Genomic DNA, 25,287 nt, shown 5'->3' with positions numbered 1-25,287 from the left:
TGCTGCTGTTTCAAAGGCAGGATTATTTCCCAAAATGAGTCCTTGGAGTGACCCCCTGCACCCACCAGACAGTGATGAAGTCGTTGTAGGGCTCTGTCTGCAGCAGGGTGAAGTTCAGGTGGATCCCGTATCCCACGGGCACTGTCAGCAGCCAGGTGCAATCCTGGGAATTTGGGTACTGGTTGGGGAAGCCAGGAGAGTAAACTGTCCCATTCTGGGCTGTGACATTGCCCCCACAAGGCACTGCAGGGGAGCAGAGAGAAACACAAATCCCGTGAGGAAACATCCCCTTAAACATCCTTATATCCCATTTTTATTACTTTTTTTTTTTTTTTTTGGTACAAAAGTAACAATTCTGCATATAGAAAAACCCAGATTTTGTCCTAACTTGCCTGAAATAACTCCTCTCTGCTGCAAGCATTGAAAGAGCAGCTGAGGATTCAGCTCTTTGTGTTCTCTGGGGTTCAAGGACTTACAAGAGGGCAAATATCACCTCTCTCCCTCCTTGCACAGCTCCTGCAGAGCCAGAGCTGGGATAAAGGTCAGTGCTCCTGGGAAATGGGCTGGGAAATCTTCAATAAGCAGCCCTGAACTTCTCAAAGGTTCACCTGAAACCCTTATGGAAGCAAATCCCACAGAATTCCGGCCAGCAGCCTGAGGGGTGAAAGGCTGAAACAGCCATGGGGGGTTGGAAAAGAGAATTTGGATGAGTTTGGATGCCTGGATTGTGAATCTTCAGCCTGCAGAGTCCTCTGAGCACAGTTTTCAGAAAAAAAAAAAACACCTTGGAAGATTCCTGAGGATCTCCCACCTGGAGATGCCCATGAAGGAGACAGACAGGGACACACACAGAGTCCTCAGAGCTGCAAGACTCTTTTATCAGTGATTGTTTTTATTTATCAGAGCTAAACCAATGGAAGCTGGGATGTTGTTGAGGGAATAAAGCAGCAAGGAATTATCACTCCAAGGCCCCTGGACTGTGCCACACAGCAATAACAGCTCCAGCAGGAAGGTGAGAGACACAAATTCTCCTTACCCACACCACAAGACTCAAACCCCTCGAAACACCCCAAATATTCACCAAAACACCTCACGGAGACCACAATTCCCTCCAAGAGCTCATTCCCAGCCACACCTTTGCTCCCAGCCCATCCCAAGGAGCTCAAGTGCCGTGCCCAGGTGAGCCCAGGCCGTATCTTCCCACCTGGGCAGGGGGTGGTCCCAGTTCCCGTTGGTGCTCAAGACTCAAACCCCTCTCAGAAGCTGCTGAAACACCCCAAATAGTCACCAAAACACCTCATGGGTCCCTCCAAGAGCTCATTCCCAGCCACACCTTTGCTCCCAGAGCAAACCCAGCCCATCCCAAGGAGCTGAAGTGCTGTGCCCAGGTGAGCCCAGGCTGTACCTTCACACCTGGGCAGGGGGTGGTCCCAGTTCCCGTTGGTGCTCAAGACTCAAACCCCTCTCAGAAGCTGCTGAAACACCCCAAATATTCACCAAAACACCTCATGGGTCCCTCCAAGAGCTCATTCCCAGCCACACCTTTGCTCCCAGCCCATCCCAAGGTGCCCAGGTGAGCCCAGGCCGTACCTTCACACCTGGGCAGGGGGTGGTCCCAGTTCCTGTTGGTGCCGTGCTGGCAGGTGAGCACGGGGTGCCCGATGAGCTGGTAGCCAGGCAGGCACTCGAAGGAGATGGACTGGCCGACGTTGTAGCCAGCTCCTCTCACCACGCCGTTGGCAAAGGGCTCCGGGTCGGGGCATTCCTGCAGCTCGTAGGCTGGGGAAACACAATGGGGATTTGTGTTTGTGTTTTATTTCCCAGGGAAAAAGGGACAGGGCAAGGAGAAACGGCCTCAAGCTGTGCCAGGGGAGGGGCAGGATGGAGTTCAGGAGGAATTTCTCCATGGAAAGGGTTGGAAGGGGGTGCCCAGGGAGGTTTGGCATCAACAACCATGGAATTAACTCAACAACCATTGAATTAACACAGCAACCACAGAGTTAACTCAACAACCATGGAGTTAACTTAATAACCACTAAATTAACTCAACAACCACAGAGTTAACTCAATGATCACAGAGTTAACTCAACAACCACAGAATAACTCAACAATCATAGAATTACCTCAACAACCATGGAGTTAACTCAACAACCATGGAGTTACCTCAACAACCATGGAGTTAACTCAATAACCACTGAATTAACTCAACAACCACAGAGTTAACTCAATGATCACAGAGTTAACTCAACAACCACAGAATAACTCAACAATCATCGAATTACCTCAACAACCATGGAGTTAACTCAACAACCATGGAGTTACCTCAACAACCATGGAGTTAACTCAATAACCACTGAATTAACTCAACAACCATGGAATTAAATCAACAACCACAGAATTAACCCAATAACCATGGAGTTAAGTCAACAACCACTGAATTAAATCAACAACCACGGAGTTAACAAACACGGAGTTAACTCAACAATCACAGAATTAACTCAACTCAACAACCACGGAATTAACTCAACTCAACAACCACGGAATTAACTCAACTCAACAATCACAGAATTAACTCAACTCAACAATCACAGAATTAACTCAACTCAACAATCACAGAATTAACTCAACTCAACAACCACGGAATTAACTCAACTCAACAACCACAGAGTTAACTCAACAACCATGGAATGGGCTCAATAACCACAGAATTAATGGAATTAACTCAACAACCATGCAGCTAACTCAACAACCACGGAGTCAACTCAACAACAACAGAATTAACTCAACCACCACGGAGTCAACTCAAGAACCGCCGCCCCCGGGGCAGGGCTGTCCCTGCTCACCCTGGTACTCCAGCTTGAAGCCGGGTTTGTTCTGGGAGTGGTCGCTGTGGAAGTAGACGGTGGTCTCGTGGGAGGTGGAGAGCAGCGAGCCGGGCAGCTCGGCGCCGCTGAAGCGCCCGATGACGCTGCTGGTGTCGTAGGGCCCGTTCCGGATCTCCACAAAGTCGTGGTTGGGCTCCGTGGAGAAGTTCAGGAACTGGATGTGGGCACCTGCAGAGGGGGGGAGGAGGAGTTGGGCTCTAAAATTGCAGCTGAGGTTTTGCACCAGCACCAGTTCCAACAGCAGCACTCACATCAGCACTAACCTCAGTTCCAATCTCAATACTAAACCCAGCTCCAACATCAGACTAACTCCAACTCCAACACCAGCACCAACCCCAACATCATCAACCCTGGTTCCAATCCCAATACCAAACCCAGCTCCAATCCCAACCCAAAAATCAGCACTGACCCTGGCTCCAATCCCAATACCAAACCCAGCTCCAACCCCAGCACCAACATCAGCACTAACCCCAGCTCCAATAGCAGAACCAACCCCAACATCAGCATCAACCCTGGCTCCAATCCCAATACCAAACCCAGCTCCAACACCAGCATCAACATCATTACTCACCCCAGCTCCAACAGCAGTACCAACCCTGGTCCCAACCCCAGCTTTAAACCGAGCTCCAACCCCCACATCAGCACCAACCCCAGCTTTTACCCTAGTTTCAATCCCAACATCATTCCCAGCTCCAATCCCAGCTCCAACCCCAACCCCAACATCAGCTCCAACCCCAGCTCTAACCCTTGTTTCAATCCCAATACCAAACCTAGCTCCAACCCCAGCACTGCCCACCTGCACAGCCCAGGACACCCTGGACACTCAGCAGGACTTTAACTGCCCTGGGGACACAGAGTGCCTTCAAACTGACTCAGAGGAGCTTTGGAGTGGAGCTTAGGAAGGAATTCCTCCCTGGGAAGGTGGGGAAGTCCTGGTTTAGGGTGCCCAGAGAAGCTGTGGCTGCCCCTGGATCCCCAGGCCAGGTTGGATGGGGCTTGGAGCACTTTGGGATAGTTCCCCTGGCAGGGGGTGAAATGAGATGATCTTGAGGTTCTTCCCAATCCAAACCAGTCAGGGATTCTCTGATTTTTCAGCCCCTCTTCTGTGATGGCACCAACCCAAACCCATCTCTCTCACCAAACCCCACAGGCAGCAGGATCCTCCACGTGCAGTCCAGGTTGCTGGGGTAATTTCCCGGGAATCCTGGGCTCAAGAGCACTCCTTCCATCTCTTCTGCTGTTCCTCCACACTGGGCTGGAAGAACAACAGGGTTCATGGTCAGGATCCAGTGACAGGATCCCTGAGGGGCTTGTCTGGGTGAGGGCCATGGGAAATGAAGGAATTAACGACTCAGCTGATAAAAAGGAACCAGCACCAAGCTTCCAGGGCCACATCAGGAATGGATGTGCCTTTCTCCTGCCTTTGGGAGATGAAGACTGAGCCCAGGGATCCAGTCTGGGCCACCAGAAAGGGAAAGCCAGATGTGAGCAGTGACAGAGGGGATGGACACCTGCTCTGCCCACAGACATTGCATCAAACCAGGCACCAGCACTTGCTTGACATCTTCACCAGCTCAAAGAATGACTGTGAAGAAGCTGAGTGATGCTATTCTGACCCCAGTTACAGCCTCTCCATTCCCCTGCCAATCTCTGGGCAGTCTGTCACTGATAAATCCAGCACGGAGTGTTTGCTCGCTGCCTGCAGCCCACTGCCAGCCACGACAGCACAAAAATATGTTTACAAAAGGCATCACATGAAATTGCAGCACTGACAGCACCTCCTCACGCTTATCTGGATGACCTCCACGTGGTCCCAGCAGCAGCACCCAGCTGAATCCAGCCAGGTGTTCTCTAACTCGCTGTCACAGCCAGGCACAGGCTCTTTGTCCAATATCTCATTAGCCCAGACCTGCTCCTAACGAGGTTTCTCCCAGAAGATTTCTCTTTCTTTTCCCTCCTAATGGCTCTTTAATAGAACTGCTGCTGAATTATTTAGGTGCCCAGCAGCCGCAGGAAGCAGGCCAGGAGAAAATCAAACTGTGCTTGGAGCAGGGGCTCTGGTGGGCACAGGGCAGAGCCCCAGCACTGTCACACCCACAAAGGTGACACTCACTCCTCCAGGGGTGGCTCCAGATGTTTTTCTGCCTCTCTGCAGCTGCCTGACCTTTCCCAAGGAGGGGATAAGAGAGGGACAGCCAAAATCCTTCTGGGTTGCGAGACTGGTGCTGATTCAAAGAACAAAACTTGTGGTTTGGCAGCTTTTGGGATCCTCCTCCATGCTGGGATCTCCCAGCTGAGCCCAAGGACTTCTGCTTCCATTCAGAGCAGCTCCCAAGGGAATGGGCCCTTTAGCTCAGTCATTCTCCTGGAAATATCTCTCCATTTATTCCTGGCCTGCAGATCATCAGATAAAAGAACTGTTGGCTCTTATAATTACTTTAAAGCCAAATGATGTAAGCTGGAACAGCAGGAGCCCAAAATAACTGTTAACTAAAGCTATTAAATGCATAAATGTCTCTCTCAGAGCTGCAAAATGTGCAATATGAATATTAAACATCTACATTTGCTAAAAGCAAATGACTGAAAATAATTTTTAAAAACCTCCTGCAAGTTCCATTCACCTCCAGACCTCTTGCACAGGGAAAATGGAATGTCCAGGCCTGAACATCTGAACAGATCTGAGGGTAAACAGTGACCTGGACAAGTGACCTGTGGACAGCAGAGTGGCCACAGCAAGTTGGGATGCTGGGAGAGACCAGGTCCCAGTGAAAGCAGCAGCTTTGGTGGTATCAAACACATTCCACAAAAATAAACCACGCTTCAGATGGAAAAAATAAATCCTCAAGCCATAAAACCAGCCTGCATCCAGCACGAGGAAATTGGAGGTTTTCCCTTCTGAATGGGGGATAATTCTGTGTTTCACATTTTGTGCTAGAGCCACATCTGTAACATCCAAACCAAAGCACTCCAGGCACCCCACGGGGACTTACCGTGCACAATTTCCCTGGCAACCCAATGCTTCCTCACACTTGCAGAACCAACCTGAAATTTCTCTAAATCAGCTCTTTAGCCTTGTTTTATTTTAGGGAAGTGTTATAAATATCAGCCAGGTAGAAAGAAGTTGATTCCTTACCAATGCAGAGGGGTGGAGGGTAATTCCAGCGGCGCACCGTGCCCGGCATGCAGGAGATGTGAGAGTGGCCCTGCAGGGATGGAAAACAAAACAGGGGTTTGGGAGGTGGATGGAAAACAAAGGGAGAGAGCCCCTCCCTGTCCTGGAAGGAAAAAATTCCCTGCAAGATGGATCTGATTCAGAGGAAGATGCCTGTTGCATGTGGGGTACCAGAAAAATGATGCTTTAAAGAATGTAGGAATGAAACAACTGGATTTGGAGATGATCTTTCACACTTGGGGATTATCTCTGGAGATAATATTGGTGTAGGAGGTCATCTAAAGGCTGGTCATTATTGGAGGAAGATATGGAAAAACGTCCATAAATGCCCACTCCTCTAAGGGGGGAGTGAATACAGTTGTACAAATTTAGCAAATTAGCATAATTGACAAAAATAATCATAAATAGCGAGGTAATTCAACCATCTCTGAATCCTCTCCCTCATCAGGGACTAAACTTTGTGTCTCCAAGAGCTGGTTACAATCTTGGAAGAGCCAAGGAAGAACAGGAACCTGGGACCCCCAGCCTGGAGCTCTGGAATGTGGTTTGTCTTTCTGCCTTGGGAAAAGGCAGGGAAAAATACTGGGACTGACCACAAATATTACAACAGAGGTAGAAATAGATGTGTAAAGAATATAGGGAACCCAGAAAAGCAGGAATCCTTCTGGTAATGCTCAAGGACCTGGAACAGAGTTACAGGAATAAAGGAGGGATTTATTAGAAGGTTTTTACAGGAGACACCTTGGGCAGCACAAGGCTGGAGATGAACTCAGGATGGATCCAAGATGGACCCTGAGTCACAAATTTTCACACTTTTATAAATTTTGGTCCACTTCCATATGGGGTTAACTGTCCAATTCCAGCTGCAGGTTCTGCAGTCCCACCCTCCCAGGTTGCTCCCCTCCATTCCCTGCTGTTTGCACTTTTTGGGGCTGAAGCTGCAGCGGTGTCCTTGGTTCTGGGGCTGGAAATTGATCGTCCTCTGGGACTGAGGAGAGGAAAAAGATTGTTCTGTGTGACCGAGCTGTGAGGAGACCTTGCTAAAACTCTTTATAAGGAGTTCAGGGTCCCACTGTGGGGCAGTGCAGGGTCTGGAGAAGCAGGGGGCTGTGGCTGTACCTGCAGGGCGTAGCCCGGCTCGCACTGGAAGGACACCACGTCGTTCACCAGGTAGCGCTCGCCCATCTTCAGCCCATTGCCGGGAACTGCGGGCTCCGGGCAGCTGGAGAGACCCACGGCTGTGGGGAGAAGGGAAACGGGAGCTCAGGGAGTGGGGCTGGGGCTGTGCTGGGGGCTGCAGGGATGGGAACACGCTTTGTGTTCTATCCTGCTCCTGTTTGCCACCGCATACTCTGGTGGGGGAATTCTGTTTATTATGGATTCTCCAGGGACAGCCCATTTCCATCCCCACATTTACAGCTGGGAATATCCTGCTGCAAACCCAACTAACAACCTGTAACATCTCATGAGAGGTGATGGGCTCTTCTTCCCTTCCCTTCTTCCTTTCTCCTTTCGTTTCTCCTTTCCTATTCCTTCTCTTTCCCTCTCTTTTCCTTTTCCCTTTCCCTTCCCTTCCCTTCCCTTCCCTTCCCCTTCCCTTCCCTTCCCTTCCCTTCCCTTCCCTTCCCTTCCCTTCCCTTCCCTTCCCTTCCCTTCCCTTCCCTTCCCTTCCCTTCCCTTCCATACTCTCTCCTTTTCCCACATTTTTTTCTCTCCATTTCCCACATTTTCTCCTCTCCATCCATCTCCCATCTCCCCTCTGCACATCTCAGGGAGATAAAATTAATCCTGCAGGCTCCTCTCCATCATAACCTCCTGCATCCCTGCAAGGGCTCCTGCTCCCCACAGAGCCCCAGGCAGGGGGAAAATAAAAGAGAAAAGGAGCAAGGAGAGGCTGAGTCTCGTCCCAAAGCCCAGTCACGCTTCCCTCCCTGCTCCTGGATGTGCTGCTTGACCTTCAGAGAGGCAGCAGGGAAAATGGCTTTAAATAACTTCTCCTTCACATCAGTGCCTTTCACTCAGTCCCAAATTGCTCCTGCCTTTGGAGCATGCAGAGGTAAGAGCTCAGCCTGAGTGCCACAGTGAGGGAGAAACCTGAGTTTTCCTCCACTGTTTGAGCTCATCTCTCCCAACTTCCTCCCAGAAAAAAACACAAAAAAACCTAACCCAGGACTCAGAGCTGGGAGATTCCAATTGTACAAACAGAGCAGAAATCACATTATTTCCAGCTGCCCTGAAAATCAACACCTATTAATTTCCTCAGCCAAGGAAACAGACAGGGCTGATAATCCCCAGGCTCATGAAAAACCTGGCCATGATTTTTGCAGGAGGGTGCTCAAAGGATTTGTCGACTGGAATAGAGCTGGAGAAGAAACAGAGTCACAGCCAGAGGATTCCTGCAGCTCCCAGAGCACAGGCTGGGCACATTTATTCTCTCCCAATCCTGTGGTGGCTGTAATCCTGCTGGATTCAGTAATGGACAGGGTTTCAGTGAGTAAAGGCAGCAAATCCTGGAAGGTTTTAGTGCTGCTGGGCTCTAAAGCAGCCCCAGCTGTGCCATTGCAGGGAATCTCACACTGGTTGGGGTGGGAAGGCTCCTAAATCACCCAACTCCCTCCCACCAGCCCAGGCTCACCCTCACCAGCAGCAGAGCTGGGAAAAATCATGGAACATCCTGAGCTGGGACCTGCAAGGATCATCCACCCACTCCTGGCTCTGCAGGATAACCAACCCCAAAATGTTTAGGATGGATTTAGGGAAATGCTCTTCTCCCCAGGCTCCCCAGGGAATGGGAACATTCCCAAAAACTCCAGGGAGTTTTGGACTTCCTGGATCATCCACCCCACTCCTGGCTCTGCAGGATAACCCCAAAATGTTTAGGTTGGATTTAGGGAAAGGTTTTTCCTCCAGGCTCCCCAGGGAATGGGAACAATCCCAAGAGCTTCGAGAAGGTTTGGACAGGGTGGGATTTTTGGGCCAGGGTTGGACTGGATGATGCTGGTGGATCCTTCCAGCTCAGGATATTCCATAATTCTCTGCCAGTGTTATCCAAAATAACAGGCACCCCCACCTCCCCTGCAGCTGGGCTGCTGCACCTCTCCTGATCAGACACCAGGAATCAAACACAAACCCAGGGGAAAATGAGTTTTTGTCATCCCCATCCACACCTGACAGTGATTTCCCAAAGGATTCTCTTCCCTGCCTCACTCAGGTTTGTTCTCTCACCACTGGGGATTTCTTTTTGAAAACACATTCTCTGGCTAGGATCACATTTAGCCACGTGCTGGGGTCTGTATTCCCAAAAAAACCTGGCATGAGCCTTGCTGGGAGCAAAATGCTGCCATTCCAGGAGGTGTTGGGATCATCCCTAACCAGGAACCCATTCAGGTGCTCCACCCCACCACAGAATTTGAGTTGGAGGGGACATTAAAGATGTTTTTAAGGTGTTTTTGTAAAGGAGGGGTGCCCACACCACCTCAGAGCTTCCAGAGGTTGTGCCAAGGTGCCCTTGGACAAGGAGGATGGATCAACCACCTTGGGAATGCTCCTGTGCAGGGCTCTGAGCACACAGCACAGGAATTCCTGGATCCAGGAATGTGCCCAGGGCAGCTCAGGGTGCTGGGGCTGTGGGGACAGGAGCACATCCAGCAGTGAGGGAGGGGAACATCCCCAACACCCACTAAAATACTGCAGAAAACCCACCCTGATAACACTGATAACACTGATAACATGGAGTTCAGCCCTCAGCTGTGAGCAGAGCCTGCCCAGGCTCTTTGTGCAGCCCCATCCCTGCAGTTTTTCCAAGCTCAGGCTCCATCAAAATGCTCAAATTGAGTTTTATCTCCGTTCTGACCCTGCTTTCCTCAGGGGATGACCTCTGAGGACCCTTCCAGCCAGGATTTTTGAGACGAGGACATCTCCAGACCTGCTGGTTCCATCAGGGAATGCCAAGAGCTGGAAGTCCCTGGCAAGCAGCACTCCCCAAACCCAGATCCCAGCCTTGCGCCCACGGATTTTTTAACCCTTTGTGCCACAAAAAGCTGCCACCAGGCTCATCCCACCCCTCTGTTCCTCCTTTCCTCTATTTATCACTCCCTCCCTGAGAGCAGGGAGCCACAGCAGCTCCTTCCCCCACTTCCCCAGCCCTGCAGGCACCTCCCCATCTGGCAGGAGCTGCGGGATCAAGGCTGGAGCTGCTCTTACTTTTGTATTCCAGGTGAAAGCCGGCGGCAGAGACGCTGATGTCGGAATAGAAATGCAGATAGAGCTGGTTTGAAGTGCTGTTGAGCAGCGCAGGCACTGTGGTTCCTGGCAAAACAAGAGGAGCACAAAGGCAGGGGGGAGTGTGAGAAATGCCTGTTTGATGATTGGCTTTTGGCAAATATTCAAATGGATGTTATAGGGGATGTGTTAGAAAGTGATGCTGGATTAATTCTCTTAAGTAGGGTGCTAAATATAGAAATAAATGCTATATTTATACTAAAGAATAGAGAAAGGTTTAACATGAAAGGTTTAACAGAGCCCTGACACAGCCTAACCATGACTGGTCATTAAGTAAAAACAATTCGCATGAAATCAAACAGTTGGATAAAGAATGTCCAAACCACATTCCAAAGCAGCAAAACACAGGAGAAGCAAATGAGATAATTATTGTTTTCCTTTTTCTCTGAGGCTTCTCAGCTTCCCAGGAGAAAAATCCTGGGCAAAGGGATTTTTCAGAAAATGTGACAGTGACAGGGGATATTCCATAATTCTCTGGGCTGTTCTGCTCCAGCCACACACAGACCCATGGGCTCCATCTCCCTGTGAAAAATTCGTATTTTATGATTGGCTTTTGGCAAATATTCAAATGGATGTTATATGGGATGCGTTAGAAAGTGATGCTGGATGAATTCTCTTAAGTAGTGTGCTAAATATAGTTTCAGGTTATAACAAAATGTTAAAATAGAAACTATGGTATGTAAGATATTTTTTTAAAGAAAGGACTTGCAGCCACAGGAAACCTGAATCTTTCAGAGAAAGAGAATTTATTGCTCCATTATCAGAAGAAATGAACTTCTTCCTGCCTTGCTCAGGCTTGAAGGCACCATCAGAATTCAGAGGAAGAAGTTGGCACTGACCAGACAGAATCCTGTGTTTGAATGGAATTTATGCATCATGGATGAAGTGTATGAATATGCAACAGGTTATTGTTTTTAAGGCTTAATCCTCTGTTAATGTGGGTCCTTTTTCGAGTTTATGCTGCTCAGAAAAAGGTACCCAGACTGTCCTTAACTCTTTGTTTGTATTGTCTCATATTGTCCTAATCCAAATTGTCCAAATTATTATTACTCTAATTGTATTACTATTTTTTTAACCATCTTATTGCTATTCTTATTATCTCTAAAAGCATATTTTAAATAATAATAAACATATTATTACAAATTATTAATAGATAATATAATAATATATTATATAATCATAGATATTATATATTACGCATAATATATTACTATTATATATTATTAATATATAACACATAATATATATAATGTATTATGCATTACATATTATACATTATATATTATATATTATATATTATATATTATATATTATATATTATATATTATATATTATATATTATATACGATATATTTTATTATAATATATGAAATACATTATAATAAAACAATGATATAAAATATTATTTTAATATTTGATATTACATTTCCTATTAAACTTTTAAAATTATCAGGTTCTTTCTAACGAGGCCAATTGAGAAATACCCAGGGCCTTTCCTGAAATCCTTTCCTGGATTTCAGCCTGTGGAGCTTGGCCACCGACAGACAAAAAGCACCAAGGGATGGGAAACAGCGTGGGTGGAGCACAGGTCTGGGAAAATTCGGGAAAATTTGGGAAAATTCGGAATTCCTTCATCCCCTGGAAGCTGCTGCAGCAGCAGGACAAGGCAGCTCCATCCCAGACCCTTCTCCTGCCTAGCTCAGGGCATTTTGGGCACATTTGTTAAATAAATGAGGTTTTGGGCCATTGTTCTGCCAGTGGTGCTGAATTTGAAAGGCTCTCAAAGCTCCTGGAGTCTGCTCTGCTAAAAGCCACAATTCAAGGAAAAATATAAAGATGTCAAAGGAAATACAAAAATTCCAAGGAAAAATAAGAGTTTGTTTTGTAGCCCTTCACCCATTCTGGGGACAACAAGGTCAGGTCACCCTGCCAGGTGTGGTGGCCTCACATCCCAGCAGAGCTGAGGGAATTCCCATTTCCAGGAATAAAACCCCACTGGTTTCGTGTTTAAGGCTCCCTCTCAACCCTTCCCACAGGCAGATGGAGCTGAAATTCCCAACCCAACAGAGCACATGATTCCCTTGAAATCCATTCCTGGCTTTTGATGCTTTTTTAAAGTTTAATTTTGTGAGGTGAATGAGATGAGGCAGGAACTGATGGGCTCGAGGGCCACGTACCAGAGAAGCTCCCCAGCATGGTGGCTGTGTTGTCTCCTCCATCAAACACTTCCAGGGAATCCCAGTTCTGCTCTGTGACAAAACTGATCACCTGGATCTGCAGAGAGAAACAAAACAAAGAAAAACAAAATTGAAATAATAGAAATAAATCAAATTAACAGCAATTAAAGGGTGACTAATTGAGTTTACACACTCTGGGGGTTCAACACCGGCAAAATTTGGAGAATTCTGCCTTTGACCGTTCCCACTGGGATTTTCCAGCTATTTTCCCCCAAACTTCCAAATAGAAATGTTATTTTCTGCTGCTGCTCCAGAGCTCCTGGAACTGCCCAGCTCATTTACAGCTGCTGAAAATCCCAGCTTTTTCCCCCCTGTTTGGAGAAATCCCTGAAGACTTTGAGCCCTTTCAAATGAGAGCAACCAGCAGCAACCATGAGATAAAATAAACCCAAAAACCACCTCACATTAAACAACAGGATTTTAAAAATCCAATCAAGTTCCAGCCTTGTTCCTCAGCTTTTAGTGGGACCACTCGAGTGCATTTTCAGATTTCACCTTTCCCTGCCATGCCCCACAAGGTTTGGAGGCCTTAGGAAGTCACTTGGCTCCATTAGTTGGAACAACAACAGAAATCCTTGGATGAGAAACATCAGGAGAGCTGAGAAATCTGCATTTATACAGAAAAGCAGAGCTGAGAAATCTGCATTTATACAGAAAGGCAGAGCTGAAAAATCTGCATTTATACAGAAAAGCAGCTCGTGCTTGAGTGAGGATCTCCAAGGAATTGCTCAGCTTTGTTTACCATTAACAGGGATTTTGCCTAAATCCTAAATGCTGATGGTTCAAAGCTTACAGTGTCCCATTAAAAACCCAAGTTTGGTGAATGGGATGAGAGTGAGGCAGAAAACCTGGGTAAAAACCACCTGTTTTGGGGAAAATTCAGATTTAAGCTGGAAGGTCTGGATGAGATTTTCCAACATTGGGTATCTCAAATTAAACTGGCAGGCAAAAAAAAAACCAAACAACCAAATCCAAGAGGAATCTTAAATCAGGAGCATAAATGAGTTGTACAGCTTGGCTCCAAACAAGGAGAGTGCTGGAAAATTGGGAAAAATGAGCATTGAGGAGATTTCACTGCCCTCAAACTTTGACTACACACATGTGAACCTTCTCCCTTTCTCCCCAAATCTTATTCCCTGATTTCCTCATCCACCCCAATTCCCCACTTACCCCTGCTTTGCTGCACATCAAATCAAAACCCCCCGTTTGAAAATAAAATAAATAATAAAACCAAAATAAAATAAAATAATAAATAATAAAACCTAAATCAAGGCCCCCACTCCAGCCATTGAAACCCATTTTCTCCTTGATTTACTCCGGGTAATAAAACTGGCTGTAAAGTTCCTCCCAAATATTTTTTTTTTAACAGAAAGTGAGTGGAGTTCACCCAGCAGGAATCTCAGTGAACCCCACGGAGCCATCACTGACCCTTTTTTCCCTTTTTTCCTGCCTCATTACACCCCTATCGTGATTTACATTATTGGAAGCAGAGTGAGAATGAGCGTTTTGTTTGCTCTTACACCGCCTAAATTATTTATGCTCCTCTCACCCCCCCTCCTCCAGCTTAACGGAATAAACATTTTTAAGGTCCTAATTCTAGTCTGACATGTGGATTCACAAGGGATCTGCATCTATTTACTGCCACGTGTATAAATTAATTCACTCAGGAAGGTTTGCTCCGGGAATGAATAATTCATGGCAGAAGTGCCAGCTTCTACCCTGATTACATAAAAATCCTGCTCCTGAGTGCTGCTACCAAGAAAGCTTCAATTTCACCTCCTTCCCTGATTTACAGTTGTTTAACCTTTAATTGTTGTGCAAAAAAAGGGGGTAAAGCGATGCTGGAATTAAGATCTAATAATGGAGAACGCAAAGGAAGTGGAGCCAGGACGGATCCAGCTCCAGCTCTGTGGTCACTCCCTCCCTGGGGGCTGCACTGAGACCCCTCCCTGCAGCTGTTTCAGGTCCTGAAAAGCCAAAATCTTCCTCCAAGGTCTTTTTTTGCCTTCCTGGAAGACCCAGGGAAGCTGATGGGTCGTGACCAGATGACAGCAGATCCTGGTGACATGTGGAAGTGCAGACCTCAGCACTGGTGGGGGACCCAAAGAATTTTAAGGGTTTGGGATGGATTTTAAAGCTCATCTCATTCCTAAATCTCTGCTGTGGGCAGGAACACCTCCCACTATCCAAAAGTGGAACAGGTTGGAAGCCCTGCTCAACCAGGCCTTGGGCACTTCCAGGGCTGGAGCATCCACAGTCTCATTGGAAAATCATAATAAAAAACTAAAATTTAACCCAAATTCTCCCTCTTTTGTGCCAGAGTAAGGGTCACACTGAGGGACCACGGTCCTGCTCTTCCTAAATCCCACCCTGTGCCTCCCTGACAATGCTCCTGGAGCTCTGGCATCCTCAGGGCTGTGCCCATCCCCTGGGGACCATGGCAGTGCCCAAACACCCTCTGGGGGAAGAAGAACCTTTCCCTAAATCCAACCTGCCCCTCCCCTGGCACAGCTCCTTGCCTGGTCACAAGCTGCAGCCGTGATATTTTCTGAAAAATCCTTTCCTTAGGATTTTTCCTCCTGAGAAGCTGAGAGGCCTCAGGAACAAAATGTAAACAATGGTTATCTGCTGCTGTGGAATGCAACAGGCGCATCTGGGATTGGTCGCATGTGGTTGTTTCTAATTAATGGCCAATCACAGTGAACTGGCTCAGACTGTCTGTCCAAGACAGAAGCTTTTGTCATCATTCCTTCTTTTTCTATTCTTAGCTAACCTTCTGATGAAATCGTTCTATTCTTTTAGTATAGTTAATAGAATAGAATATATATCATGAAATAATAAAGCAAGCCTTCTGAAACATGGAGTCAGATCCTCATCTCTTCCCTCATCCTAAGTCCCCTGTGAACACCATCACAATAAACATCACCAATGAGTCCCTGCCTAATCCTGGCTATAAATAAATAAATCCCTGATTCCAGAGAATTCCACATCAACCCATCCCTGTCCTAGGAGGAGCAGCAATTTCCCATCACGTGAGAGCAGCACACCCCGAGTGTCCTGCTGTCTGTCCTGGCTGTACCTGGATCCCTGCTCCCTCGGGCACTGTGATCTTCCACACACAGTTGAGGCTGTTCAGGTAGGGCTCAGGGAAGCCTGGGGACAGGATGGTTCCTTTCCTCTCCGTCAGGTTCCCCCCACAGGGCACTGCCAGGAGGAAAGCACAAGGAATTGGTTTTGCTAAAAACATCATTAAAATGACAAGAAATCGAGAGCTGGTTGTGATTTAAGGATGAGATTTGTTGGAATAATCCTCTTTCCAGTAACTTTTTCATGCAACTTTTGGCACATTCCTTGGGTGTGGGGAGCACACGAGGATGATCTTCATCCTCTCCTTCAGAGGATTTGAAGGCAGCTTTCAGCCAGATCTGATTTATTTGAGATGCTGTCCCAGATCTCACAAGAGTATTGGATCAAAAATGTCAATTCTCTGGAATTTGGGGTTAAACTGTTCTTATTTAGAGCCAGGCTGGGCTTTGTATTTTATCAGACAACCATGGAACAGTTTGGGTGGGAAGGGACCTTAAAGATCCCCAAATCCCTTCACCCAGACCTCTTCCACTATCCCAGGTTGTTCCAATCCCTGTCCAGCCTGGCCTTGGACACTTCCAGGGATGGGGCAGCCACAACCTTTCTGGACAGAACCACAAGAGGTTCTAAAGAAGTTTTTAACATTTCATTCATTTATATTTCAATTCATTAGTGCTTTGTTTTGCTGTTGATTTTCCCCACAGAACAGACTGGAAGAGACCCACAAATGCCACCAACATCCAACCCCTGTCCCCTTTCAGGACAACCTAGAGACTGGCACCACTCCCAACAACATTCCCGGTGCCACCCACCCTGCTCCCACCTTCCTCAGTGCCACCTACCTGTTGCTACAGGAAATGAAACGATGTGGACACGCTGCTCTTTTCAAGGTAAAAAGAGAGCTTTTAATTTCTGACTTTAACATTTATAGATTTCCAAAAGTGGATTGGAGGGTGACAGTGCCACTTCTCCAATGACACTGGACAAACCAACAGCCCATCAAATTTCCCCTCCTCCATAAAAGAATGCAGAACAATAAGTCATTTACATAAAGCGCGCGACAAGAACGCAAACATCAGAAAGCTCAGAAAAACTTTAAAAAACTCTTTTCAAGGTAAAAAGAGAGCTTTTAATTTCTGACTCTAACATTTATAAATTTCCAAAAGTGACAGTGGATTGGAGGGTGACAGTGCCACCTCTCCGATGACACTGGACAAACCAACAGCCCATCACATTTCTCCTCTTGAAATAAAACGCCACGGACATGCTGCTCTTTTCAAGGTAAAAAGAGTGCTTTTAATTTCTAACATTTATAGATTTCCAAAAGTGGATTGGAGGGTGGCAGTGCCACCTCTCCAATGACACTGGACAAACCAACAGCCCATAAAATTTCTCCTCCTCCATAAAAGAACGCAGAACAATAATTATTTACATAAAACGCGCGACAAGAACGCAAACACCAGAAAACTCAGAAAAACTTTAGAAAACCAAGGTGGCACCTACCCACGCAGGTGGGGACGGAGGCGTTCCACTGGGCCAGGGCCCCGGGCATGGCCAGGCACTGGATGGCAGGGGAGCCCCTGAGGCTGTAGCCGGGGCTGCACTCGAAGCGCACCAGCGCGCCCACGGCGAAGTCGCTGCCCAGGCGCCGGCCGTGCCGCGGCTCCGGCACCGAGCTGCACTGCGTGGCGCTGGTGCGGGGCACGGCTGGCACACGGGGGAGGCACACACACAAAACACAGTTAGTGCTGGCACGGAGATGGTGGAGAGAAGATTTGTCTGTTTTACACTGGAATTACTGAGTGTCTGAATGCGGAGAGGTGCCAGGTGCAGACTTGACTGTTGAGTGGTTGTACCTAAAGCCTGAAGCGTCAGGGGTGAATCCAAACATGATTATTGAATGATTGTACCTAAACCCCAAAGTGTTTAAATCCCAAAGGGTGGCTGAATCCAAACTTGGCCACTGGCTGATTTATCTAAACCCCAAAGAGGGGCTGAATCCAAACATGACCATTGGCTGATTGTACTTAAATCCCAAGGGGGTTGAATCCAAACATGACCATTGGCTGATTGTACCTAAACCCCAAAGTATCCAAATCCAAAGGAAGGGCTGAATTCAAACTTGGCCACTGACTGATTGTACCTAAATCTCAAAGTATTTAAACTCCAAGGAGGGGCTGAATCCAAACTTGGCCATTGACTGATTTATCTAAACCCCAAAGAGTGGCTGAATCCAAACTTGACCATTGACTGATTTATCTAAATCCCAAGGAGGGGCTGAATCTAAACTTGGCCATTGACTGTTCCTAAAAATCTAAAGTATTGGGGCTGAATCCAAACATGATCATTGGCTGATTGTACATAAACCCCAAAGTATCTAAATCCCAAAGGAAGGGCTGAATTCAAACTTGGCCATTGACTGTATCTAAACCCCAACGAGGGGTTGAATGCAAACTTGACCATTGACTGATTGTATCTAAAAACCTGAAGTATCAGGGTTGAATCCAAACATGACCATTGACTGATTGCACTTAAACCCCAAAGTATCTAAATCCCAAGGAAGAGCTAAATCCAAACTTGGCCATTGACTGATTGTATCTAAAACCTTAAAGTATCGGGGCTGAATCCAAACTTGACCATTGACCAATTGTACCTAAACCCCAAGGAAGGGCTGAATCCAAACTTGGCCACTGACTGATGTTATCTAAAACCCCAAAGTATCTAAATCACAAAGAGAGGATGAATCCAAGCATAACCACAGCTTGATTTTATTTAAATCCCAAAGATTGGCTTAATCCAAGCATGACCATTGAGTGATTGTATCTAAATCCCAAAAATCGGTCGAATCCAATCATGAGCATTGACTGATTATACCTAAATCCTAAAGATTGGCTTAATCCAGGCATGACCATTGAGTGATTACTCCTAAACCCCTAAGCATCTAAATCCTAAAGATTGGCTTAATCCAAGCATGACCATTGACTGATCATTCCTAAATCCCAAAGCACCTAAACCCCAGAAGTGAGCTGAATCCAAGCATGACCACGGAGAAGAGAAAAAAAGAACATTTCATTCCCAGTTCTACCAGTTCAGGTGATCTGAGTTCAAGTGGCTCCATGCCAGAACAAGTGGAGGTGGCACTTGGTGACACAGCTGGGTGGGCATGGGGGCACCTGGATGAAGGTTGGACTTGAAGATCTTGGAGGTTTTTTTCAACTTTAATGATTTAATGATTCTATACTTGAAATAAAAGCAGCTGGAACATCCAGAATCCCCCCACTGCCTCCTTCCAGAGAACTTTCCCCACACCAAAAGGTTGTTTTTACCCAGGGGAACCAAAGGATTTGGCAGTGGCTTTCCAAAACATTGTTTTGTCACCTAATGCAGGACCCTTTGGGTTCCTCAGCTCCCTGGGCCTCATGGTCATGAAGGAACAGTAATTGGGAAAAAAATCATCTTTGGAAAAGAGAGAAAAGGGGGATTTAAGTTGTGATGGTGCTGAAATTGTTGATATTTCTGTCAAATACTGGGAATTACAGTCAAAAACAGGAATGAGTCTGGCAGATAAGTGAGGAGAAAAACTCATCAAAAAACCCCAGGTCTATTGCCAAGGAAGAATTCAATTAATATTTTCCTCTGAGTTGCTTTAAATTTATGAGTATTTAGCTAATTAGAGTCTGGCCAGGCAGATCCAAATCAGGATCGCCCTTTTCCCCTTGCTTCCCATGCAGCTCTTGCAGGAGGGAGGAGGAAACCTTCCCTGCTTTCATCAAAACCTTTGTTCTGCTGAGCTCTTTGAAGATTACAATCACAACCACGGCTGTTTCACACTCATTAGGCAGGAATTCAAGAGAACAGATCTCTAACTACTCCAAAATCCAAACCATGCTTTGCTTCACCCCTGCAGAAGGCTCAGGTCGTGCCAGTGTCTGTCCCCTCTTTGCAGCAAAAAGCCTGGATGTTCCCACAGATAACTCCAGGGAGCACGTGGGTGAGAAATCCCTTCTGCTTTCCCACTGTTCCGTGCATCATTTCTTATTTACTCCCATAAAATCCCCGAGCTGTTCTCGCCCAGTGCAGCACAAAGCTGTTACTGAAAGGATCAAGGGGCAGCAGTGTGACAGCCCCGAGCCTGTGACATGCACACAGGGAGGATTTCCGAGCTGCCAGACGGGATTTCAGCTGCTTACACCCAGCGAAAGTGCTAAAAATGCCACTGGGGAGAATTGCTGGGGGATAAATCCCCAAATTCCCTGTGTGACTCCGGGCACGCTGGGATGGGGGTGATGGTAATCCTGGGATGTGCAGGGTTCAGGCTGAGTGGGAATGAAAGGGCAGAATACAAAGCGCCCAGAGCAGCCCTGCCAGAGCTCTGCTCCCAAAGGAATCCTAATTCCCTGTGATTTTCCCTGCTCAGAACCCCCAGACACCAAAAGCAGCTCAGGACACTCAGGACACCCCTGGGAATGACCCAAGGAAACTTCCAGAACACACCTGAACTCACCTTGGTAGACAAAATGAAAGCCTTTGGCTGTGGATTGACCCCTGGAGCTGAATTTGATGAGGATCTGGTTGGTGGTGGCCAATGGCAAAGATTCCCCTGGATGGGGAGGAGGGAAAACAGGAGAGACAGAGGTGAAGGAATGAGCCACAGGGAGCGGGTGTTGGGTGACAGCTGTGCCAAAGCTGCTGTCCCCAGCAGTGACAGGGACAGGGAGAGGGGACAGGGGGCAGCTCCCTACCTGAGTGAGAGCCTGAGAGGGAGCTGAGCAGCCGTGAGTGCTCCGTGGGGCCATCGTGCACCTCCACCACGTCATTGAGCGCCGTCTGGAAAAAGGCAAACTGCCCGAAGAGCACTGTGGGGACAGGGACAGGGACAGGGCTGGCACCGGCCACTGCTGCCCCAGTGCCACCACGCTGCTGTCCCCAGTGTCACCACACTGCCATCCCACTGCTGTCCCCAGTGCCACCCCACTGCTGTCCCCAGTGTCACCACGCTGCTGAGCCCAGTGCCACCACACTGCTGTCCCCAGTGTCACCACACTGCTGTCCCCAGTGTCACCACGCTGCTGTCTCCAGTGCCACCGCAATGCTGTCCCCATATTGCTGTCCCCAGTGCCACCATACTGCCATCCCACTGCTGTCTCCAGCATCACCATGCTGCTGTCCCCTATGTCACCAAACTACTGTCCCACTGCTGTCCCCAGTGTCATCACACTGCCATCCCACTGGTGTCCCCATATTGCTGTCCCCAGCGCCACCACTCTGATGTCCCCAGTGCCACCACACTGCTGTCCCCATATTGCTGTCCCCAGTGTCATCACACTGCCATCCCACTGGTGTCCCCATATTGCTGTCCCCAGTGCCACCACTCTGATGTCCCCAGTGCCACCACACTGCTGTCCCCATATTGCTGTCCCCAGTGTCATCACACTGCCATCCCACTGCTGTCCCCAGTGTCACCACATTGCTGTCCCCAGGGTCATCACACCATCATCCCCAATGTCATCCCCATTCCATCCCAGCGCTGTCCCCACTGATGACCCCACTGGTGTCATCCCACTCCCATCCCCCTGCCACCATCCTACTGCCATCCCATTGCTGTCCCCACTATCACCCCACTGATGACCCCACTGCCACTCCACTGCTGTCCCTACACCACCCTCCACACCCAGCCTGTGGGGCCAAGGCACTTTCATGGACTCAGAGAGTCCCCAGAGCTGAACCAGACCCCAAGGACCATCCAGTCCAACCCCTGGCCCGGACCCCCAGGACCCTACCATTCCAAACTGGGATCTATTTTCCCAGCACTACCTCTGTCCTGTGTTTCAGCTGCCTTTGGAAAAATGGGAGCCTTTTATTTATCCCCAAATTCCAGAGGCAGCACCAGGCCCCCCTGGGTTCATTAACTCAACATTTTCCCACTGATTCCCAGCCCTCTGGGAATTTTCTGTGACTCATCTCCTTTCCCTGCCTAGGCAACACGAGGTTCAAAATTCCACTGAGGAACAATAATTATTGACTAGCTGCAATGGACAAAATTGGACAAATCCAGAATTTTCTCTGACTCCAGCACAAAGAGCACCCAACAGCACCTCCTGCTACTCTCCCATCTTCCTTATCTCCAGTTCTGGATGAACTTAGAAAAATTATCATTAAAAACCCAGCAAATAAGAAGAGAATCCCATGAAAATTCCAAGCATGGTACCATAGTCCTTGGGCACGACGATGGAGTACAGGCACACCTGGCCACTGGTGTAGTTTTGGGGATAATTTGGGGACAGGACGACTCCATCTGAGCCTGTGTACTGCCCTCCACAGGGAGCTGCAAGGGAAAAGGATCATGGAGCACCCCTGGAGCCTGGAAATGTCCCCAGCCACCATCCCCTGCTCCAGGTGCTGCTCCCTGAACGTTCTCATTGGAAAAATCAGGTTTATCCCACCCTGAGTTTGTGCTGGAATTATCAAACCTCTGATTAATGTGGGATTTGCTCTGTTCCCCACCTCACAGCTGGGCATGAGCTCCTTTTGCCACCTTTCCTCAGTATTCCCTGCCAGAGCCTTCCCAAATTAGGGATTTCACTCCTTCCCCCCACCAGCTGCCTCTTGATGCCCTTCTCAGCTCAAGTCTGACTGCAAACTATAAAGTCAGAAAAGAAAATAAAATAATCACAGAGAAACCCTAAGGAAAAAACCCTTGTTTTGCCACTGAGCTCTGCCCTTGCTCAGGAACACCCAGGATTGAGGGTTTGGATTAGCAAGGATCAGGTTTAGCCAGGGTTTAAGTGGATTCCTGACTCCTGCCCTGTGCCAGGCACTGAATCAGCCACGTCCAGCTTCCTGTCTCCAAAAAAAACCTCAAAAAAATTCCCAAAAATCAGTTCTTTCTTTAAAAAAAGAGCTGTTAAACCCCTGAAAAACGATGAAAACTAATTCCTGGTAAAACCCCTAAAAAAATTAGGGAAAAACTGAGAAAACCCCTGTGAATTAAGCCCCAGTTTTCCACGGGGGATGCACTGAGGGGTCCAGCTCTGGGCAGATCCTGCCCCCAGCCCCTCCCTGTGGGATTTACCTGTACAGGTGGGGCGTGGCTTGTTCCAGGTGGGTTTCCCATCCCCTCCCATCACACAGGTGAGGGTGGGGCCCCCCTCGATGTCGTAGCCCCCATCACAGTAGAAGGTGATGGTGGAGCCCAGCTTCAGGTCCGTGCCCACCCTGGTGCCATTCTTGATGGAGCCTGGGTCAAAGCAGGACTCCCGGGGGTTCTCTGCAGGGAAAGAGATAAAATTTTTTAAAAAGTATAAAAAAAATGTTAAAAAATAAATTTCCCAGGATTTTTATTCCTCGGGCGCAGCTCCTCTGCTGCTTTGATCAGTGCAATGGGATTTTTTTTTAGGATTTTTTTCACTTGGGAATGTGTGGGATTTTGACAAGGACTGGCACCATTTGCAGGGTGTGGATTTGGGATTTGGTTTGGATTCTGGGAGAAGGGAGGCTTCAGTTCCCACCTTGGCACCCAAAATCCAAACTCTCTTTTTTGGGAGCCACAGACTGAGGAACCCTCTCTGCCCATCACACATTTGTATCCTCAGCCTTTAAATCCTGAAATCCTGGGTTCCCCTGGGTTCAGTGGGGTCTTGAAGGACCATAAGCCAAATCAAAACTCTGATTTCACACAATCCCAGGATTGCTGAGGCTGGAAAATCCCTTCAGGACCATCGAGCTCAAGCTGTGACCCGTCCCCACCCTGTCACCAGCCACAAGGAGTGCTACAAGGACAAATCATATTTGAGATGGGGAGAAATCTCCATCTGGCACAGAGAAATCCTGGATTTCCCATCCCTGGAAGGGTCCAAGGCCAGGCTGGATGGAACTGGAGCAATCTGGGATGGTGGAAGGTGTCCCTGCCTATGGATGGGTTTTAAGGTCCTTTCCAACCCAAACCAGTGTGGGATCCTTTCATTTATTCCTGGACACCTCCAGGGGTGGGGATTCCACCCTTTCCAAGGCCTGGAACCTTTTCCATGCAGAAATTCCTGCTCATGTCCAACCTGAGCCTCCCCTGGCACAACTTGAGGCTGTTCCCTCTCACCCTGTCCCTGTTCCCTGGGAGCAGAGGCCAAACCCCACCTTGCTCCACCCTCCTGGCAGGTACAGAGTGCAAAATTCTCTTCCTGCAGAGTTTAAAATCCCATTTCCACATAAAAACTCCAGAGAACACTACAGAGCTGTCAGGACTTAAGATATTTTTTTCCTTCTTCTAACAGCTCTTTTTTTTGGGTTTTTCTTTTCTTTAATTTTTTTTTCCCTGCCTGCAATATAATTAGAGGCTTTGATTAATCCTGCTCTTTTGTCATTTGGAAATTGCTCATTAAAGACAAGGGCTTTTCTGAGAGCAGTGGCTCTGGGAACAATTCAAGTGTGCTTAAGCATTAAATCAGGGGCTCTCAGATTTTGGGGAAGGTGTGGAAAGAAGGAACAGGAAACTGTAAAGCCCACAGGTTTTTCTTTTGCTTCTCTGCATGAAAAATCAGGTGATCCCACGATTTCCTGTCCACAGCAGCTGCACCAGGTGATCCAAATGAATGGGGCACAAAAAGATGGGATTTTCTTTTTCCTCAGAGCACCAATTCCCTGTTTTGGAAGCCACAGACTGGTCAACCCCCATTGCTCATCACACATTTGTATCCTCAGCCTTTAAATCCTGAAATCCTGGGTTCTCCTGGCTCTGTGGGGTCTTCATGCACAAATTTGGGACACTTTGAGCACCACTTTTCCTCTTTTCCTGTTTCATTCTTCTTCACCTCTCTCTCTGTTCCCACTGCTTTGGGCAAGAGGAACTCTCCTCCTTCTTTTCTCCACCCTCTGCTTTGGGGGTGCCAAAAGACCAGAATTCCCCCTGGCAGGAGTTTTCTACAACATCTAGAGCCTCTCCACTTGTTCCAAAGAGGTGGAATAATCTGGGAATAAGCAGAGCCCCAGGTAGCTGCTGGTGGAGTCTTTATGCACAGATTTTGGACACTTTTGAGCACCACTTTTTCTATTTTCCTTTTTCATTCCTCTTCACCTCCCTCTCTCTTCCCACCGCTTTTGGCAAGAAGGACTCCCTCCCTCCCCTTCTCCACCCTCTGCTTCAGGGGTGCCAAAACACCAGAGCTCCCCCTGGCAGGACTTTTCCACACCATCTAGAGCCTCTCCAGTTGTTCCAACAAGTGGAATAATGTGGGAATAAGCAGAGGGAAAGCCCCAGGTAGCTGCTGAGCCCCCAGCCCTCACCTGTGTACTCGATGACGAAGCCGGCGTTGCTGACGGAGGCATCGCTCCGGAACGCCAGGAAAAGGCTGTTGCTGCTGCTCTCGATCCTCTCTGGCAGCTGGGAGCCATAAAAACTCCCAATCAGGGGGCTCAGGGAGTCAGGCCCGTCATAGATGTGCAGGAAATCGTAGCCAGGCTCCAGGCTGAAGCTGCAAAAGCAAAGGAGGAGAGCTTGGGGTCAGGAGATGTCCCTGGAGAACGCGGGGTTGATGTTCTGGGATGTGGAAGCTCAGGGCAGGGATTGGCTGCTCCTGCTCCAAAATCCTGCCAGGCAGAGGAAATTCCGGCCTCCATCCCATGAGTGAGGGAT

At 48.0% G+C, this 25,287-nt stretch overlaps 1 protein-coding gene across 1 annotated transcript in view; it reads right to left on the bottom strand.

Annotated features, from left to right (window-relative positions):
• The window catches only part of CSMD2 (CUB and Sushi multiple domains 2), a 236,605-nt gene that overhangs the window by 33,924 nt on the left and 177,394 nt on the right, over positions 1-25,287 (bottom strand). Inside the window, exons 29-43 of the mRNA XM_058819623.1 lie at positions 24,939-25,126; positions 22,735-22,929; positions 21,871-21,987; positions 20,405-20,518; positions 20,167-20,262; positions 17,166-17,369; positions 15,655-15,779; positions 12,516-12,612; positions 10,261-10,365; positions 7,177-7,295; positions 6,019-6,088; positions 4,024-4,140; positions 2,844-3,053; positions 1,591-1,779; positions 66-243 (exon numbers count right to left, since the gene is read on the bottom strand). Of these exons, the coding sequence (XP_058675606.1) occupies positions 66-243; positions 1,591-1,779; positions 2,844-3,053; positions 4,024-4,140; positions 6,019-6,088; positions 7,177-7,295; positions 10,261-10,365; positions 12,516-12,612; positions 15,655-15,779; positions 17,166-17,369; positions 20,167-20,262; positions 20,405-20,518; positions 21,871-21,987; positions 22,735-22,929; positions 24,939-25,126 (2,124 nt within the window). The remainder of the gene's footprint in view (positions 1-65; positions 244-1,590; positions 1,780-2,843; positions 3,054-4,023; positions 4,141-6,018; positions 6,089-7,176; positions 7,296-10,260; positions 10,366-12,515; positions 12,613-15,654; positions 15,780-17,165; positions 17,370-20,166; positions 20,263-20,404; positions 20,519-21,870; positions 21,988-22,734; positions 22,930-24,938; positions 25,127-25,287) is intronic.

Source organism: Ammospiza caudacuta, chromosome 25 (assembly GCF_027887145.1).
Source record: "Ammospiza caudacuta isolate bAmmCau1 chromosome 25, bAmmCau1.pri, whole genome shotgun sequence".
Lineage (NCBI taxonomy): Eukaryota > Metazoa > Chordata > Aves > Passeriformes > Passerellidae > Ammospiza > Ammospiza caudacuta.
The sequence above is the reverse complement of the archived record's forward strand: the minus strand, read 5'-3'. Positions and strand labels throughout refer to the sequence as shown.